The sequence below is a fragment of the Dryas octopetala genome, chromosome 1 (genome assembly GCF_963921425.1).
Source record: "Dryas octopetala chromosome 1, drDryOcto1.1, whole genome shotgun sequence".
In the NCBI taxonomy this organism is placed as follows: domain Eukaryota; kingdom Viridiplantae; phylum Streptophyta; class Magnoliopsida; order Rosales; family Rosaceae; genus Dryas; species Dryas octopetala.
In genome coordinates this window covers 3,157,907-3,177,372 of record NC_141366.1, presented here as the reverse complement: position 1 = coordinate 3,177,372, position 19,466 = coordinate 3,157,907, and the positions used below count along the sequence as shown (strand labels likewise).

Genomic DNA, 19,466 nt, shown 5'->3' with positions numbered 1-19,466 from the left:
CTTGTCTAAAGTAACATCGATCATCACGGTACCTCAATGTTTGATGTTTGATTGATTCCAACATGATTCCAATTCAACGTTTCTTTGCTACTCTTTGGCCGACCTGGGTGCAGCCAATTAAGGTACGTTCTGTTATAAAAATATTGCCATTTGACAGCCAAATATGAATGATCATCCTAGGTACGACTTTGAATCAAGAGATCTAATTTGGTCAATTTTTAGTCACTACGGCAAAGTCCGACATGTAACTCCAAGCTTTGAAAGGTGTTAGCAGCCCAGTGTTCCCAAGATCCGGCTGGCACCGTCTCAACCCTAGATCTTTGCCACGTGGAAGCATAAGACAAATAGTTTGTTGAATTTTTTTTAATAAATTACTTACAAGTTGTAAGGGTGCTTAATGCTGCTATCGATAAGTATCCGAAAATTACTAAATTAGACTTGGACTTTTTTTCTTCATATAAATAATTTGGACCTTGGGTGATGACGTGATGCTTCTCATGAATATTTATAGACGAAATAATAAATATGGTGACCCTTCCCCTGGGTTAGGCCTAGTTCTTTTGTCATTGCTTCTTGATGGGCTTTAACCCCCACTTAACTCATGTGCAAACGAAATACATACGTGCCACGTCGAATTAAGATCTTCAAAATAGACTAGTTTCATATTTGAATTAATTACAATTGTTATAAAAGTATATGACTAAAATGGTCAAAATTAAAGTAAAAATGACTAAAATTATAGGAACCAAAAAGTTTTATTTCCCCTGTTTTTTTAACCAAAAATATTCACTTACAATTGGTTGGACAATCAAGCAATTTGTTCTGTGCTTGGGGGGGGCACAATGATACCCACAATTTTATCCATGTGTTGTTGATGTATCTATGGCCACATACAAATTTGACTCTGATGGCGACATTTTAATGAAATCCAATACTTTTGTGTGGCCAATAAAAGTAGCAACCAAAATTGACATTCACGCAAAGAAGATTACAATGATTGATAAGCCGAAAAAGCAAGTCTTGTAACTTGTATAAATATGCGATGTACTGAATATTCGACTATTACTCAATTTGAAATACTGGTAGCAGCAGCAACCACAAGATATAGTGGTCGTAGTGCTCCATTAATTAATTAGTACAGAGAGGAGATAGAGAGAGATGGCTCAGCAAGCAGATATGAATAGAAGATGGTCTCTTCATGGAATGACTGCTCTTGTCACTGGTGGATCCAAAGGGATTGGGTCAGCCTATTTAATCTCTTTCAGTTAATTAATTTCTGTGCTTAATTAAATATCTTTTCAGTCTGATCAAATTAATTTCTTTGCAACAAAGTTTAGTATAATTTATTCAGTGATTTTGGTAATGTAATTACTATATACATGCTGTTTTTATTAGGTATGCTATTGTGGAAGAATTGGCAGGGCTAGGCGCAACCATACATACTTGTTCTCGGAATGAAGCCCAGCTTAATGACTGCTTGAGCCAATGGAAGATGAAGGGTTTTCATCAAGTCACTGGTTCAGTCTGTGATGTGGTTTCAAAAGCCCAAAGAGAAGAGCTACTAAACAAGGTCTCATCACTTTTTAAGGGGAAACTTAACATCCTTGTAAGTCATGTACTACTCCATTTATGAGTTGAAGATTACTCATTTATCATTAGTACCAATCTTGGGCTAATCTCTTAATTAATTGGGCTATATTTGGGTGTAGATAAACAATGTGGGAACTACCAAGGCAAAACCCACAATTGAGTTCACAGCTGAGGATTACTCATCTATCATGAGTACCAATCTGGAATCTGCTTACCACATTTGCCAACTTGCACACCCTCTTCTTAAAGCTTCAGGAGCTGGTAACATTGTTTTTTTGTCTTCTGTTGCTGGTGTGGTATCAATTGGAGAGGTGGGAAGCATATATGCTGCCACTAAAGGTGCTTCTGTTTTTCCTTGCATTATTGCATACAGTGATTTTGAACTCTTTTCAAAAATTGTGTGTCCCATAATTAAAGGTTGTGGCTTTAAATTTTCAATTTCTCTGTGATTATATTTTTTCAGGAGCAATGAACCAATTAGCAAAAAACTTGGCATGTGAGTGGGCAAAAGATAGCATAAGGACCAACAGTGTTGCACCTTGGTTCATCAGAACTCCCCTTACTGAACCTGTAAGATCCTTTCACGTACTAATTAACATTGATAATGGGGTTTTCCCATATTCTTGGATTCATAAAGCAGAGGCACATAAAATTAGTCCATTCTCTTTGGATTTAATTAAGCATAACATATATATACCATTTCAACGCCAATTGATACTAGACCCTCAAAAACATTAATTACCATCATTAAACTTCAATGGATGACATGCATATCTAGCACACCTAGAAATTAGAGGGTGTGGCAACTGTAAACATTAAATATTAATCATCTTTTCTTAGAAACATCTGTCATGTTATGTTGTGAGACTTAAATACATACATATTGACTGACAGAAGAAAATTCTTAAATACATACATACATATAATTATATACTTATGTTTCTAAGTTTTCTCTTCTTTACATGCAGTTTCTTAATGATGAATATTTTTTGGGGGTTGTCAATTCTCGAACCCCTTTGGGACGCACTGGAGAGCCACAAGAGGTGTCTGGCTTGGTGGCATTTCTATGCATGCCTGCAGCTTCTTACATAACTGGCCAAACTATTTGCGTTGATGGAGGGATGACTGTCAATGGCTTCTTCTTCCAAGGACGATGAATGACTACTTGGAAACACCACAAATAAGGGCAATACTTTCTCAATTTGTAATAGGGCCAAAAGACATTTTTCATCGATCCCCGTAGTTTGCCCAACTTTAAACTTTCATCCCCGTACTTATTTTCGGTGGTTTACTTTTGTTTGCAGATTTGGTCCAAAATGTTAAGTATGACACTCATGTGTACGTGAGGCTTTAATCATTTCAGATTCTCATAACATTCTAAAGCAATTATCCCGCCATTAGAGTTGAATTAGGGATTTTGTAGATAAAATTGCAACTTTTCTCTACAGCCTTTTAACACAGTCCAAGTAACTTATAGAATTTGTTAGACAACCAACCAATTGGGAACCCGTTTAGTAAATTTTGCCTGGCGGGCCTAAGCCCAAAAAATAAAATCAGTTAACCAGGCACCAATCTGAGCCTGCAAACCATATATGTAAATAATGTAGGCCTAAACCCAATAATCTTCTTCCACATTTTCATTTAATGAATTAGGATCCTTATCACTCCAGTATATAATCCCATAGAGGGAAAATTAGGACTTTTGAAATTTTAATGGATTTTGAAGAAATGACATGCTCTTGCAGATTTTATGAATTTATAAATTCTCAATAAATTTTCATAGAATCCATTCAAATTTAAGGGGGAAAGAATGAAATTCTCACAACCTTTGTTATTGGAACAAAATTCATCAAAATTTACCTAAATCCACCACTTAAGGAAATCCTTTAAAATCAATGAATGTTTAAATACATTTATTCTGAATTGAATACACTCAGATTTTCATGAAATTTTTTAAATTATAAATTGGATACACCTAGATTTTTATGAACTTTAAAATTCCTTTAAAATTCCACATATCGAGAGAGAATGTAAATTCATCACGGTTACAATTCGAGATGGACATGTGTTCCAATGCATGTACTCTGTTTCTGTACTAGCATTCATCGTATAGTTTCCACTTGCCATTTGTGACAAAGAAAGTAATAACGTTGTATTGGTAGCTATAGCTATATATAGCCAGCAGAGAGAGAGGGCTCAGCAGGGAGATATGAATAGTAGATGGTCTCTTCAGGGAATGACTGCTCTTGTCACCGGTGGAACCAAAGGAATTGGGTACGGCGCAGCTGTACGGGTGGGGATGAGTATGCCACCTCCATACCCATTTTTGAATTTGTTTTTGGCCTCCAAACCCTACCCAATCTCCAAATTTTTCAATTCGGGGTGGGTTCCCATATTCATATCCACGGTGAATCGAATTTTCAATCCCCAAATTCGTCTCATTAGTTAAATTTTTTTAAAAATTATTAACAAATAAATTTTACTTTAAAGGTACATAAGATGAAGAAAAGAAACAGAGATACCATAGATGAAGGTGGATGCAGCGTAAGAGTAGGGTTAGGGTATAGTGACCCTGACAGTAATTAGTTATTAGAAAAAAAAGAAAATTATTATTATTATTATATATTTTTTTATATTATACAAATAAAAAATATATATTTAATTCAGGACAAGTAAGGGATGGAGATTGTAATAGCATCCCTGCTCCGAACTCGATCGGGTATTTTAAAAAAATCCCCAAATCCATTCCCATACCCAAATTTTCCCCCCATACCTGCCCAGTTCGGTTTGGGTATCCGCGGTTATTCAAATCCATGATTTTTTTCTTACATTCCTAGAATTAATTTGACTTAACTATCCTGAACCCTTTTTTTTGGTTATCACAGAATAAAAAATTATCTTAACGAATTAGATTAGCATCACAGTGCAAATATCTTTTTTTTTTTTTTTCTACAAATACTCGAATAGAATAATATTATATCCAATCATGCATCATTATAACCCTCTGCCAACACTAGTGGCAGTAAACAGTGCATGTGTAATAGTCACAGTGGTGGTACCCACCAGCTAGTCTGACATTTTGGGTCCAAAGTTATTGCTGCATCAGAAATTCAGGATCATCAGCTGTCATTGACCGCTTGTTACTGGCCGGCCATCCAATAATGATAATTATATAACAATTAAGGCCATTTGAAATACTATATATTACTGGTAGCAGCAGCATTATTAGTGTCAAAGCTAATATATTGTATGGTAGAGACGAGAGAGATGGGTAGCTGCAGAGATAGTAGCAGATGGTCTCTTCATGGAATGACTGCTCTTGTCACTGGTGGAACCAAAGGGATTGGGTCAGCTTTCTCTTCAATTCGATTCCTGCTTAATTACATATATATATGTTTGATGATCAATTTTCATTCACTCGTTAATTAATGGTTGAACAAATACTCCTCCCTTAAGAGATGAATAAACTTACAATCCATACAAAAATTTTGTCCCAAAGTTAGAGATATGGATAATAATATTTACACTCTATATGTTGATTATTAATGTGAATAGGTATGCTATTGTGGAAGAATTGGCAGGGCTAGGTGCAACCATACATACTTGTTCTCGAAAAGAAGTCGAACTTAATGAGTGCTTGAGTCAATGGGAGATGAAGGGTTTCCGAGTCACTGGTTCAGCCTGTGATGTGGCGTCAAAAGTCCAACGAGAGGAGCTCATAAACAAGGTCACATCACTGTTTAATGGGAAACTTAACATCCTTGTAAGTTGTACTGGGTAGTATTAGCAGGATATATATATATATATATAGTTGTTGTTGGAAGCTAGTGAATCCCAATTTAATTTGTTTTATATTGTTTGTCAATCTGGCCGTAGATAAACAATGTGGGAACTGCCATTTCAAAACCAACAAATGAGTACACAGCTGAAGATTACTCAGTTTTGATGAGCACCAATCTTGAATCTGCTTACCACATGTGCCAACTTGCACACCCTCTTCTCAAAGCTTCAGGAGCTGCTAACATTGTTTTTATGTCTTCTGTTGCTGGTGTGGTATCACTTGGGGAGATTGGAAGTATATATGCTGCAACAAAAGGTGTTAAATCTCCTTGCATAGTAATTTTGAACTCTATTTAAAAATTGTGTCCAAAAATTGAAGGTTGTGGTTTCAAATTTTTTAATTTCTCTGTTATTATATTTCAGGAGCAATGAACCAATTAGCCAAAAACTTGGCGTGTGAGTGGGCAAAAGATAACATAAGGACCAACAGTGTTGCACCTTGGTTCATCAGAACTCCCCTTTGCGAACATGTAAGATCATGTCCAAATTTCCATGTGTTTGTGCTTTCAAACCTAGAAATTAATGGATGACCTACATATCTAAAAAGCTTATTTACGTCAATGCCCCCTGAAAGTAATTTCGATTTTCAATTTGTCCCTGAAACTTCATTCCTCCCACTTTATTCCTCAAACTTTACAAAATACCATATTCCGTTAAGTCTGTCTATGAATCCGTCAAAAAAGCCTATGTGGCGCTTATGTGGAAAGGTCAATAAATTACCACGTCAGCTTATTTAACGGAGCTTGTAACGGACTTAACGGAATATAATATTTTGTAAAGTTCGGGAGATAAAGTGAGAGGAATGAAGTTTCAAGGGCAAATTGAAAATCGAAATTACTTTCAGGAGATATTGGCGTGAATAAGTCTATCTAAAAAACCTAGAATTGTTAATTATAGGGTAATACCTATATACATTACTTAGACTAATCGTCTCTTACAAGATATATATATTTCTGCTGGCATGCTATATTGTGAGACTAATTGAATAATTAAGGACTGTACATTCACTACACCATTCATTGCTTATGATCACTATTTTTTTCTGTTAGCTATTGATGCAGTAGCCACTATCAATAATTTTGATTTAGCAATTGCCACCTGCAGTCACCATTAAGCTGATGGTTGTTCAGAATGAGGTGGCAAAGTGACTAAGCAAACCATTTTTTTTGGAATGGTGGAGTTTATAGACCAGAACTGCACTTTTCTGCTGACAGGTTTAGCTTCCACTAATGTTGCAGATAGTTGCTCAATTTGTAGAACATTTATATTATTAAACAATGCCTCCATGGACTTTGGTGACTAATTAATTAGGATTCAAAATGCATTTTGCCACCATTCTAAAAATTGCAGCCATTTGAACTGCAGTTTTTTAGTTCTGGGCTATTTGCAGACCCTTTTCCCACCCTATTATTTTCCAATGGTGCTTGCTGATACTTACATTGCAGCAAGAATTATGCACAAAGTCAGACCACAAGACAATGTCAATTAAATCTTACATTACAACTCATTCCATGCAGGAATTCATAAGTTTTCTTTACACCAATTTACAAAAGAATACAATCGAAAGGGAAAAACTGACCCTCATAAATAGAGAACCCCCACATTGCCAAAAACATATATACAAAATTACAAATAAAAAAATAATCTAATGTACACTAGAGCTATCACCAACTCATTGACATTTGCATTTGTTGGTGTTTAGAGCACTATATCCCCCTGTCTTCCTCACAGCCTTCCAAGTTTACATCCTACAATTCACAGAAAAAAAAGAAAAAAAAACAGAGAGAGTGAAGGAAATTGTAACAACTTCATTCACCCAATAAGTTATATAAAATGTCTTCATCCTTACCAATAACAGTAAATTGTTATTATCAATCTTGTAGTATAACATTGCAAGATATGATAAGAACTTCAACAACAAACTGCCTTTGCATGTATGTAGGATTACAGTCTTCCAAGAAAAAATAAGATAATAAAGAAACCTTAGTTCCAAATGATTAACCTGAGTTAGACTATAACAAATGGTTAACTTCTAACATGTTAAGAATGGAAACTCTATCATTGGCAAGCATTAGAAATGAGCAATCAATAAGCAAAGTGGTAGAGAAAAAGATAAGGGGTTAGTCCCAACTTGATGACTAAAAATTATCAAATTAGTGTCATATCAAGATATAGTCTCATTGCATTATATTGATAACATTATAAATAAAGAATAGTCAAAAATGAAAATACAGTTATCGATCAATAAACTTATCCAAATATATCTCAAAGAACCTCTTCTTTGCTGCCTCAGTATTGAATCCCTTTACTCGGCCCCTTAACAGAAGCAACACCTCCTAAGAAATTTGCTTCACCTAGTACATTGATGAAAACTGGGCAACATTAGAAAAATTAAAAAGAATATTGTTCATAACAAACTTTACACCAAGTAGATCAGAATATTGGTCTATCACATATAGTATTCTCACATTATAGTTTTCATAAATGTAGTATCAATTTCACCAGGTAGAGTCATTGATAGAAGAAAACTGAAATCACAGACAAACTAGCCACTGAGTACTAGCTATTTAAAAGTCAAAACATGGAGATTGTTACATAGGAGCAATATGATATCCAATATATATGATCTAAGAGAATAGCAGTCACTACCTATAATTTAAATGCTCTATTGCACACATAGCTGCTTCCTAAATTTCTTTTTCTAGTTCGCAAGTTTTAATAATGAAGAACCAGCCTAATAACTTTTAATAATGGTGGTTGAGCTGAGAACATACCTGAAAGAGGGAGGCAAAGTCGGTTCGAATAACAACCCCAAAATCTGAGACACAAAATTGGAGCAAATTAACATCAAAATCACTAAATCGGATACAACTCAAGAAATAAATAACACATTAACAAATTATGGATTTATAAGAGATCAAATAAATGGAAAGAAAATGGAATGGAGATAAAACCCAATCTGAAATCGCCGCCATCCTTCGCCGGACTCGCCGGAAATCGGCACTGAAAAGTCACGATTTCTATAGTTTCGATCGGCTGGCTAAGGTGATCCGGTGAATGATCGGAGGTCATCAGGTTAATCACCATGACGAGGAGAAGAAGATGGTGGTGGTATGACATCACGCCGTCGTCGAAATCGGCAGATCGTCACGATCAGATCTGTTGAAATTCAACCATCTTCTTTTGTTGTATTTTTTTGAAAATCAGACACCATCAAGTCGAAGAAGAGAAGGAGACGATCAGTTTGAGGGTGGTGTCGCTGGCAAAGTCGCCGGACGACATTCTGCTCGGACCAGTTTGATCGAGAGAGAGAGAGAGAGAGAGAGAGAGAGAGAGAGAGAGAGAGAGAGAGGCGGGTTGATAGGAAGTAAGAAAAATATCTTAAGTCTTGAAGTTGAAAGTAACCCTAGGATGAAAGTTACTAAATTACCCTTAAAACCCTGATACAGTTGAGCTGGAAAATATCTCTCAAGGGTAGCTGGTGGCGTTTTCCAATCACCATTCTAAAATTAGTTTTAAACCTTAAGTGGCAAAGGATAATTAAGTCTCTTACAAAAAAAAAAAAAAAGGATAACTAAGACAACTTTTTAATCCCACTTTTGCCTCTTTCAGTTGGAATTGTTGTGGGAAAGGAATAAATCTCCCACCAATTTTCAAGTTTGGTTACTATTTTTGTGTAGCTACTTCTTAGTCAACTATTATACAAATTAATGGATCATAAAATAATTACTAACTCCACTAAAATCTTTAAAAACAACTAAAGTATTAATTGGTGACTCAAAAACATGTCATTGGTCACTAATTTCAATTTAGTTTCAATTCATAGTGATCATAAGCCATATTTGTTGTAGTGATTCATGATTCCATCTAATCCACGATCGACTACGATATATGTATGTAAGACTGTCTGCCAAATGAGAATTAATAACCACATACATACCTAAATACATATCAATATATTCACAATCTTTTCTGTTCTTCTCTCTTCTTCACATGCATGCAGGCACTCAATGACGAAAAGTTTTCCAAGGCTGTCAACTCTCGAACCCCATTAGGACGTCCAGGTGAGCCACAAGAGGTGTCTGGCTTGGTGGCCTTTCTATGCATGCCTGCAGCTTCTTACATAACTGGCCAAACTATCTGCGTCGATGGAGGGATGACTGTCAATGGCTTCCTCTTTAATTCCAAGGACAATGAATGAGTAGTGGAAACAGCACAACTTTATTAATAAGGCCGGCCTCTTTCCCGTTGCAGTAGACTAGTAGTGGCATGTATAGTTCTATATATGCTAGTAGGAGCCACCAGGGTCTCCTACTCTCCTTCATTTCCTCTTGTTTTTTGAGGTCGGAAACTCCTATGATTCCTCTAGTTCTACCCATTTGTTTGTATTTTATTGTAATTAGGAATTAAAAAAAAAAAATAGTACCTCACATATATGACCAAAGCTTTATCATTTTGGGCGCCATTTGTGGCTTTCATGTTAAAACATAAAGAACGTACACGATTAAGGAAACCAAGAGAGAACCGTTTTTCAAGCATTTTTGTGGGGTGGGATGACCTGCAGTTACCCTGTGGGTAGGGTAACCCAAGCACTACCCGAAAAAATATCATTATTTTAATGAATACAATTTGGTAATAAATTTGGTAGTGACATCCAGATAAGAAAACAATGATTAAGATGTGGAAAAAGTAATGATTGTTACTTATTATAAATATATGCTGCATCTTTCCTTGTCATCCTTTTTCGTGTTGTGTATTATGTTTAACTTAATTTTGTCTAATCAATAATTATAACCAATTTGACAACTGGTAACAGCATGTGGGAAAAAAAGAATCCAAAAGAAATAACTGGTAACTTAATTAACTACAATTTATAGTGGTCGAAGTGGTTGTGTAGAAAGAAAGAAAGAAAGAGAGAGAGAGAGAGAGAGAGAGAGATAGATGGCTGAGCAGGCAGATATGAAGAGCAGAGATACTAGTAGATGGTCTCTTCAGGGAATGACTGCTCTTGTCACTGGTGGAACCAAAGGAATTGGGTCAGCCTTAATCTCTTCCAAATAATTTATTTGCTTATATTTAATTTCAATCTGGAAAATAAAATTAAAGAAACACTAATTGTATGCACTGAGATCGAGCTAGGTAATTAATAAGAACATTCTTGTTATATACACATACATATCTTTTTCTTTTTTTAAAGGGCTGCAACATAATTAATTTAATTTTAGTAGTGTTCAGTGATTTTGGTAATTTAATTACTACAATATGTTGTTTTTAGGTATGCTATTGTGGAGGAATTGGCAGGGCTAGGTGCAACCATACATACTTGTTCTCGGAATGAAGCCCAGATTAATGACTGCTTGAGCCAATGGAAGATGAAGGGTTTTCATCAAATCACTGGTTCAATCTGTGATGTGGTCTCAAAATCCCAAAGAGAGGAGCTACTAAACAAGGTCTCATCACTTTTTAACGGGAAACTTAACATCCTTGTAAGTGTACTAATCCATTTATCAGTTGAACCGAAAACGATTAACTTGGTTTCTAGCTATAGTTTGACTGTCTTTCTAGTTAAGTTCTAGTTTTCATTTTTTCAATCAACTTCACCTAGCTAGTTACGTTTCGTTTATAATTAAAGACAAATTGAAAAATCCATCAGTTTGTTCGAGGGATTAATGCCAGCAAAGATAAGCAGAGCAAAAACAAACAAAAAAAATCTATTTCCTATCAAGAGACTGAAAGAGCTACTATATATGTCCTGAAGTACTCTTGGGCTCATCCTTTCCATTAATGATTGGTTGTAGATAAACAATGTGGGAACCTCCAAAATAAAACCAATAATTGAGTACACTGCTGAAGATTACTCACTTGTTATGAGTACCAATCTTGAATCTGCTTACCACATTTGCCAACTTGCACATCCTCTTCTCAGAGCTTCAGGAGCTGGTAACATTGTTTTCAATTCATGTCTTCTGTTGCTGGTGTGGTATCTGTTGTGGACGTTGGAAGTGTATATTCTGCAACTAAAGGTATCAATACTGCCGGTGTTTTCCTAGCAAATAATAATTTACTTTGAACTTTATTTAAAAGTTTTGTTGTGCCTTTACTTAATTTCTCTACTATATATATTATCTATTTCAGGAGCAATAAATCAATTAGCAAAGAACTTGGAGTGTGAATGGGCAAAAGATAACATAAGAACCAACTGTGTTGCACCTTGGTTCATCAGAACTCGATCCCCTTGCTGAACCTGTAAGATCCTTTCACTAATTAACATTGAAAATGGGGTTTTCCCATATTCTTGGATTCATAAAGTAGAGGCACATAATAACAAATAAAGAAATTTTACTTTTAAAAAAATTATTAACAAATAAATTTGACTTTAAAGGCACATAATATATTTATGTGCCATAGGTGAAGAAGAGAAACAAAGAGACCATAGATGAAGGTGGAGGCAGCGTAAGAGTAGGGTTATACTTATTGGGTAGTAGGTAAATTGAAATAATAATTGATGAGTCTAATATTATTAAAATAGCACTAATTAATTAACCTAGTCTAGGAAGGGGTGTAGGACGCCATGGGAGCACAAATGGGAGGGAGTATATCCAAGTGAAAAAGTCACGACTCTTGAACGATGTTGTTCGATCTACTTATGTTCCAGGCGACAATGTTTCCGTTTATAAGTAGATAACAGACATCCTCAAAGTCCACAGCTAGCACCTCATCGTCCACCAACCAAATCCATTTGCTGGTCCAAACGAACAATATATGTATGTCAATCCACCATTAGTAGTATTGACGTTGTTCATCATAAAGGGATCCAACCGAATAAGAAAGCTGCCTCGTTTATTCAACCAATACCAACGCAATCATGACCCACATCTTCAAAATAAAAATGGTTGCCTTGTGAGGAAGCTACAACTGATCGAGTACTCTCTCCATTCACGAGTCTCAGAAGTCAGATGAGAAGATCTTCAGCTTGACATGAGAAAGAGAAAGCAACACTTGACATGAGAAGAAAGTGGGCCAAGTCTGGGCCACTCTTTACTATTGTTAAGCCGACTGGGAGTTGGCTTGTTCTTTCAGTAATACCATTTTATATAGTGGGCTTCTATTGAGGCCAAGGCCAACTATCTTGCGTATGATACTATCGATCTATAGCTTGCTTTTTTTTTTTTTTTTTTTTTTTTAGCAACAATTCCTGAGATTTGAGTTCAGTACCCATTTCCTTTAAAAAGAGATTAGGTATCAACATCAGACCAAATAATTATTGGCAATTATATAATTTAAGCCAAAAATAGACTTACTAAAACTTTACATGATAACACGCAAGAAAAATTTAGCATCCAAATTTATCTAATTGGATCATATCCCTTTTGAGTTGACAAAATAAAAAAGAGATAATTAGACTTTGGTTCTTTAGAAAAATAGTTTTTAAATAGAGATCGGGGGTATTTTAAAATTTATAAGAAAATCATTTTAATTCACAATAAAATCCTTATCCGATCTGAAGGGTATTTCTCCTTCTAGAATGTAGAGTGTGTTTTGCATAAAACCTAACATAAAGTCGTCAAAAAAGAAAAATAAAAAAACTTGATTAAAAATCTTAAATCACTACCAATCTTAATCTAAGAAAAAACTCATAAAATAAATTGGACTATAAGTCTCTCAATAAAAAATTATCATAACGAATTAAATTAGTATCACATAAACACGTTTAAACGGTCCAAATATCTTTTTTTTTTTCTCTACAAATTAATCTTCGAATAGAATAATATTATACCCAATCATCATTATAATATATTATATCGAAGTATCCAACCCTCTACGGCTCTACCAACACTAGTGGCTGTAAACAGTGCATGTGTAATAGTCACAGTGGTGGTGGTAGCGCGCTACCAGCTTGTCTGACATGCATTTTGGGTCAAAAGATATTGCTGCATGCCTGCATCATGATCATCAGCTGTCGACATTCACCGCTTATTATATAACAATTAAGGCCATTTGAAATACTATATAAGTGTCAAAGGTAATTGTATGGTAGAGACGAGAGAGATGGGTAGCTGCAGAGATAGTAGCAGATGGTCTCTTCATGGAATGACTGCTCTTGTCACTGGTGGAACCAAAGGGATTGGGTCAGCTTTCTCTTCAATTCGATTCCTGCTTAATTACATATATATATATATATATGTTTGATGATCAATTTTCATTCACTCGTTAATTAATGGTTGAACAAATGAATACTCCACCCTTAAGAGATGAATAAACCTACAATCCATACAAAAATTTTGACAATGAAATCCAATACTTTTGTATTGGCCACATACAAATTTGACTCTGATGGCAACATTTTAATGAAATCCAATACTTTTGTGTGGCCAATAAAAGTAGCAACCAAAATTGACTTTCACGCAAATAAGATTACAATGATTGATAAGCCGAAAAAGCAAGTCTTGTAACTTGTATAAATATGCGATGTACTGAATATTCGACTATTACTCAATTTGAAATACTGGTAGCAGCAGCAACCACAAGATATAGTGGTCGTAGTGCTCCATTAATTAATTAGTACAGAGAGGAGATAGAGAGAGATGGCTCAGCAAGCAGATATGAATAGAAGATGGTCTCTTCATGGAATGACTGCTCTTGTCACTGGTGGAACCAAAGGGATTGGGTCAGCTTTCTCTTCAATTCGATTCCTGCTTAATTACATATATGTTTGATGATCAATTTTCATTCACTCGTTAATGGTTGAATTAACAAATGAAAACATGAATACACTTAGAATTCATATTAAAATTTTGTCCCAAAGTTAGAGATGTGGATAATAATGTTTACACTCTATATGTTGATTATTAATGTGAATAGGTATGCTATTGTGGAAGAATTGGCAGGGCTAGGTGCAACCATACATACTTGTTCTCGAAAAGAAGTCGAACTTAATGAGTGCTTGAGTCAATGGGAGATGAAGGGTTTCCGAGTCACTGGTTCAGCCTGTGATGTGGCGTCAAAAGTCCAACGAGAGGAGCTCATAAACAAGGTCACATCACTGTTTAATGGGAAACTTAACATCCTTGTAAGTTGTACTGGGTAGTATTAGCAGGATATATATAGTTGTTGTTGGAAGCTAGTGAATCCCAATTTAATTTGTTTATATTGTTTGTCAATCTGGTCGTAGATAAACAATGTGGGAACTAACAGGGATAAACCAACAATTGAGTACACAGCTGAAGATTACTCATTTATCATGAGTACCAATCTTGAATCTGCTTACCACATTTGCCAACTTGCACACCCTCTTCTCAAAGCTTCAGGAGCTGCTAACATTGTTTTTATGTCTTCTGTTGCTGGTGTCGTATCACTTGGGGAGATTGGAAGTATATATGCTGCAACAAAAGGTGTTAAATCTCCTTGAATAGAAATTTTGACCTCTATTTAAAAATTGTGTCCAAAAATTGAAGGTTGTGATTTCAAATTTTTAATTTCTCTGTTATTATATTTCAGGAGCAATGAACCAATTAGCCAAAAACTTGGCATGTGCATGGGCAAAAGATAACATAAGGACCAACAGTGTTGCACCTTGGTTCATCAGAACTCCCCTTGCTGAACATGTAAGATCCTTTCACTAATTAACATTGAAAATGGGGTTTTCCATTCATAAAGTAGAGGTACATAAAATTAGTCATTCTCTTTGGATTTAATTAAGCATAACATATATACCATTTCAATGCCAATTGATACTAGACCCTGAAAAACATTACCATTATTAAACTTTAATGGATGACATACATATCTAACACATTTCTAGGGTGTGGCAACTTTAAACATTAAATATTAATCATCTTTTCTTAGAGCCATCTGCCATGTTAAATTATGAGACTTAAGTACATACAAATTGATTGACAGAAAAAAAAATTCTTAATTAAATACATATATAAGAAGAAATTACAGATTTGGTCCACTTATTTTATACATAGTTCAATTTTGGTCTATGATCTTTTTTAAGTTCTGTTTTGGTCCACTAATTGTTTCACCTGTTCAATAAAGATCCGAATTTGTTTTCTTAAGTTTGTCCCACTTTTTACCCTATCAAATCTTAGTTAAATTCAGCAAACATATATTTGTTTTAAAGTTATACATCTCCTTTTTACAACCATATAAAGATTATTCAAATCGGAGTTCTAAAACTCAAGATAATTGTCATCAAAGTAGGGTACCCAAAACTACTAATTTTTCGTGAAAAATTTTCAGATTTTTCAAACTTCGCCAAACTTCAATTCTCTTTAATTCTAGTACTCTAAATTGGTTCTTATGACTAAGAAATGATAAAATATAACTTATACTTCAATTATAATTGAATAAAACACAACCAAAATGATTTAAAATCATAATTTAAAAAGGATCGTGGACCAAAATTGAACTAAGTAAAAAATAAGTTGATCAAAATTAAACTTAAAAAAGATCATGAACCAAAATTGAACTAATTATAAAATAAGTGTACTGAATTTATAATTTCCTCTACGATAATTATATACTTATGTTCTAAATTTTGTCTTCTTTACATGCAGTTTCTCAATGATGAATATTTTTTGGAGGCTGTCAATTCTCGAACCCCTATGGGACGCACTGGAGAGCCACAGGAGGTATCTGGCTTGGTGGCCTTTCTATGCATGCCTGCAGCTTCTTACATTACTGGCCAAACTATTTGCGTTGATGGAGGGATGACTGTCAATGGCTTCTTCTTCCGAGGACAATGAATGACTACATGGAAACACCACAAATAAGGGCAATACTTTCTCAATTTGTAATAGGGCCAAAGACATTTTTCATCGATCCCCGTAGTTTGCCCAACTTTAAACTTTCATCCCCGTACTTATTTTCGGTGGTTTACTTTTGTTTGCAGATTTGGTCCAAAATGTTAAGTATGACACTCATGTAGTCATGTGTACGTGAGGCTTTAATCATTTCAGATTCTCATAACATTCTAAAGCAATTATCCCGCCATTAGAGTTGAATTAGGGATTTTGTAGATAAAATTGCAACTTTTCTCTACAGCCTTTTAACACAGTCCAAGTAACTTATAGAATTTGTTAGACAACCAACCAATTGGGAACCCGTTTAGTAAATTTTGCCTGGCGGGCCTAAGCCCAAAAAATAAAATCAGTTAACCAGGCACCAATCTGAGCCTGCAAACCATATATGTAAATAATGAAGGCCTAAACCCAATAATATTCTTCCACATTTTCATTTAATGAATTAGGATCCTTATCACTCCAGGATATAATCCCATATAGGGAAAATTAGGACATTAGAAATTTTACTGGATCTTAAAGGAATGATAGACTCTTGTAAATTTTATAGATTCTCATTAAATTTTCATACAATTTATTCAAATTTAAAGTGGGAAAAAATGAAATTCTCACACCTTTGTTATTTGAACAAAATCCATCAAAATTTACCTAAATCCACCATTTAAGGAAATTCTTTAAAATCAATAAATGTTTGAATACACTTAAATTCTGAATTGAATATACTTAGATTTGTGAAATTTTCAAAATTTTAAATTGAATACATTTTTATGATTTTTAAATTCTTTTAGAATTTATTAAAATATCATATATGGAGAGAGAACGTAATTTCATCACGGTTCCCATTCGAGATGGACACGTGTCCCAATGCATGTATTCTGTTTCTGTACTATCATTCGTCGTATAGATTCCACTTGCCATTTGTGACAAAGAAAGTAATAACGTTGTACTGGTAGCTATAGCTATATATAGCCAGCACAGAGACAGAGAGAGACAGAGATGGCTCAGCAGGGAAATATGAATAGTAGATGGTCTCTTCAGGGAATGACTGCTCTTGTCACCGGCGGAACCAAAGGAATTGGGTCAGCCCCCTTAGCATTAATCTCTTTCAATTAATTTCTTTGCTTCATTATGTTTTCAATGTGATAAATTTGGAGTTAAATCAAGTAGTGAGAGTAAGTGTGACATGAGATAGTGAGATAGAAGTAGAATAGTTATATAAAAGTTGTTTCTATTAGGTATGCTATTGTGGAGGAATTGGCAGGGCTAGGTGCAACCATACATACTTGTTCTCGAAATGAAGTCGAGCTCAATGACTGCTTGAACCAATGGAAGATGAAGGGTTTTCAAGTCACTGGATCAGTCTGTGATTTGGTCTCAAGAGCCCAAAGAGAAGAGCTAATAAACAAGGTCTCATCACTGTTTCAGGGGCAACTAAACATCCTTGTAAGTCATTTCACTTATGCATAATAATTTGAAAGGATATAAAGGAAAATGGTCAATTTGGTTTCTATAATTTGAGTGTGTTGAAGTTGTGTGGCTCGATAGAAGCCAATAAATCTGAAAAGAATTTTTATATCGGCAAAGTATGACTCAACAACCAACAAGATATAAGTTAAGAATTCACTACTAATAACACTGATATATTTTGAGATAAAATACCAGATATTGAAGAAAATATAAGTCTAGAGGAAAATCTATTTCATATCAAAAGGGCTTAGTATGTCCTCAACGCTTGAGCTAATCCTTCATTATTTGGCTCTAGATAAACAATGTGGGAACTTGCTATCCAAAACCAACAATTGAGTGCACAGCTGAAGATTACTCATTTTTGATGAGTACCAATCTTGAATCTGCTTACCACATGTGCCAACTTGCACATCCTCTGCTCAAAGCTTCAGGAGCTGGTAGCATTGTTTTCAATTCTTCTGTTGCTGGTGTGGTATCACTTAGTCATGTTACCTTATATGCTACAACTAAAGGTGTGTTTTCTTTTCATATAGTTCTTTTGAATTCGATCAATTTAAAAATTGTGTCCCAAAATTGAAGGTTGTGGCTTTAAATTTTTAATTTATGTGTTATTATATTTCAGGAGGAATGAATCAATTAGCAAAAAACTTGGCATGTGAGTGGGCAAAAGATAACATAAGGACCAACAGTGTTGCACCTTGGTTCATCAAAACTCCCCTCACTGATCCTGTATGATGGATACCTGGCATGTTGTGTTATAAGACTAGATATATAATTACCACACGTATGATGTATGTTCATAATTACATCTAATGAAATGATCCTAGTACATAATTTAACAACATAATATTTGTAAAAATTGTCTTACAAAAGAAAATCTTCACATACGTACATACATATATATAATTAGATACTTATGTTATGTGTTCTCTCCTCTTTACATGCAGTATCTCTACGGCGAAAAGTTGGAGCCTTTCAATTCTCGAACCCCTTTAGGACGCATTGGAGAGCCAAAAGAGGTGTCTGGCTTGGTGGCATTTCTATGCATGCCTGCTGCTTCTTACATAACTGGGCAAATTATTTGCGTTGATGGAGGGTTTAGTGTCAATGGCTTCTTCTACCAAGGAGAATGAGTACTTGGAGACAGCACAAATAAGGCCACTTTCCCAATTTGTAATAGTGGCATGTAGTTCTATATTAGTAGAATAAAATTACAACTTTTCATGCAATTTGGTTGGAGAACCAAGCACTTGGATATCCATTTAACAATTTTTGTCTATGCTCTTGAGCGGCCCAAAATAGAACATACAAAATTAATGATGTAATCATGTAACTAAAGTTGAAGAGAGTGAGTGAGTGACCCATGTATCTAGGGAAGAATAAGTAGAATTGATCCATAGCCAATTACGAGGATCAAAGTTAGGAAGAATTAATATTTGGTCCTTGGTGAAAACAAACCAAGTTGTCTGTTCCTCAATCTCCAGCCATTTCATATAATCTTGATTGCTTTAATTATGAGAAATGATGGATGAGTAAACATGTCAATATATACCCTTTTGAAAAGCAAAACGTACACATTCGCTGCCTAATTTTTTAAGGAAATGAAAATGCATCGAGAGAGAGGCTTCAATTTCATCACGGTTTCATTTCAAGATGGACAGGGACACGTGTCCCAAACTCCCAATGCATATGTGCTCTTTTTAATTTCTGTACTCACCACATGCAGTTCCACTTGGCATTTGTGACAAAGAAAGTGTTAACGTT

General features: G+C 34.9%; 4 protein-coding genes, 1 long non-coding RNA gene and 1 pseudogene across 8 annotated transcripts; 5 read left to right on the top strand and 1 right to left on the bottom strand.

The window, feature by feature from the left end:
* Positions 1-1,066: 1,066 nt before the first annotated feature.
* Positions 1,067-2,947, top strand: LOC147296502 (tropinone reductase homolog At1g07440-like). Its single transcript, XM_086235509.1, has 5 exons — positions 1,067-1,241; positions 1,396-1,606; positions 1,710-1,929; positions 2,054-2,160; positions 2,559-2,947. The coding sequence occupies exons 1-5, from the start codon at positions 1,159-1,161 to the stop codon at positions 2,745-2,747; spliced, it is 810 nt and encodes a 269-aa protein (XP_086091635.1). The 5' UTR covers positions 1,067-1,158; the 3' UTR covers positions 2,748-2,947.
* Positions 2,948-4,809: 1,862 nt separating this feature from the next.
* Positions 4,810-9,796, top strand: LOC147296500 (tropinone reductase homolog At1g07440-like). Of its 3 annotated transcripts, none has more exons than XM_086234287.1 (5): positions 4,810-4,937; positions 5,146-5,353; positions 5,467-5,686; positions 5,794-5,900; positions 9,434-9,796. In XM_086234287.1, exons 1-5 carry the CDS (start codon positions 4,840-4,842, stop codon positions 9,629-9,631), a joined length of 831 nt encoding a protein of 276 aa, XP_086090413.1. In that variant the 5' UTR covers positions 4,810-4,839; the 3' UTR covers positions 9,632-9,796. The 3 variants fall into 3 exon arrangements, with proteins under 3 accessions (XP_086090413.1, XP_086090421.1, XP_086090428.1); XM_086234295.1 differs by lacking the exon at positions 9,434-9,796 and adding an exon at positions 6,480-6,730; XM_086234302.1 differs by lacking the exon at positions 9,434-9,796 and adding an exon at positions 6,535-6,727.
* LOC147296501 (uncharacterized) lies at positions 6,897-8,776 on the bottom strand. Of its 2 annotated transcripts, XR_015120789.1 has the most exons (3): positions 8,385-8,776; positions 8,205-8,248; positions 6,897-7,784 (listed from the first exon to the last, which is right to left on the bottom strand). It is a non-coding gene; the product is annotated as an uncharacterized LOC147296501 (long non-coding RNA). The 2 variants fall into 2 exon arrangements; XR_015120788.1 differs by having other exon boundaries at positions 8,205-8,776.
* A 575-nt stretch (positions 9,797-10,371) lies between the features above and the next one.
* On the top strand, positions 10,372-11,672 carry LOC147296499 (tropinone reductase homolog At2g29170-like; annotated as a pseudogene).
* Positions 11,673-13,925: 2,253 nt separating this feature from the next.
* Positions 13,926-16,404, top strand: LOC147296498 (tropinone reductase homolog At1g07440-like). Its single transcript, XM_086252196.1, has 5 exons — positions 13,926-14,098; positions 14,293-14,500; positions 14,603-14,822; positions 14,929-15,035; positions 15,993-16,404. The coding sequence occupies exons 1-5, from the start codon at positions 14,016-14,018 to the stop codon at positions 16,179-16,181; spliced, it is 807 nt and encodes a 268-aa protein (XP_086108322.1). The 5' UTR covers positions 13,926-14,015; the 3' UTR covers positions 16,182-16,404.
* A 774-nt stretch (positions 16,405-17,178) lies between these two features.
* Positions 17,179-18,856, top strand: LOC147296497 (tropinone reductase homolog At2g29290-like). Its single transcript, XM_086229964.1, has 5 exons — positions 17,179-17,314; positions 17,471-17,678; positions 17,998-18,214; positions 18,325-18,431; positions 18,650-18,856. Exons 1-5 carry the CDS (start codon positions 17,232-17,234, stop codon positions 18,833-18,835), a joined length of 801 nt encoding a protein of 266 aa, XP_086086090.1. The 5' UTR covers positions 17,179-17,231; the 3' UTR covers positions 18,836-18,856.
* Positions 18,857-19,466: the final 610 nt, after the last annotated feature.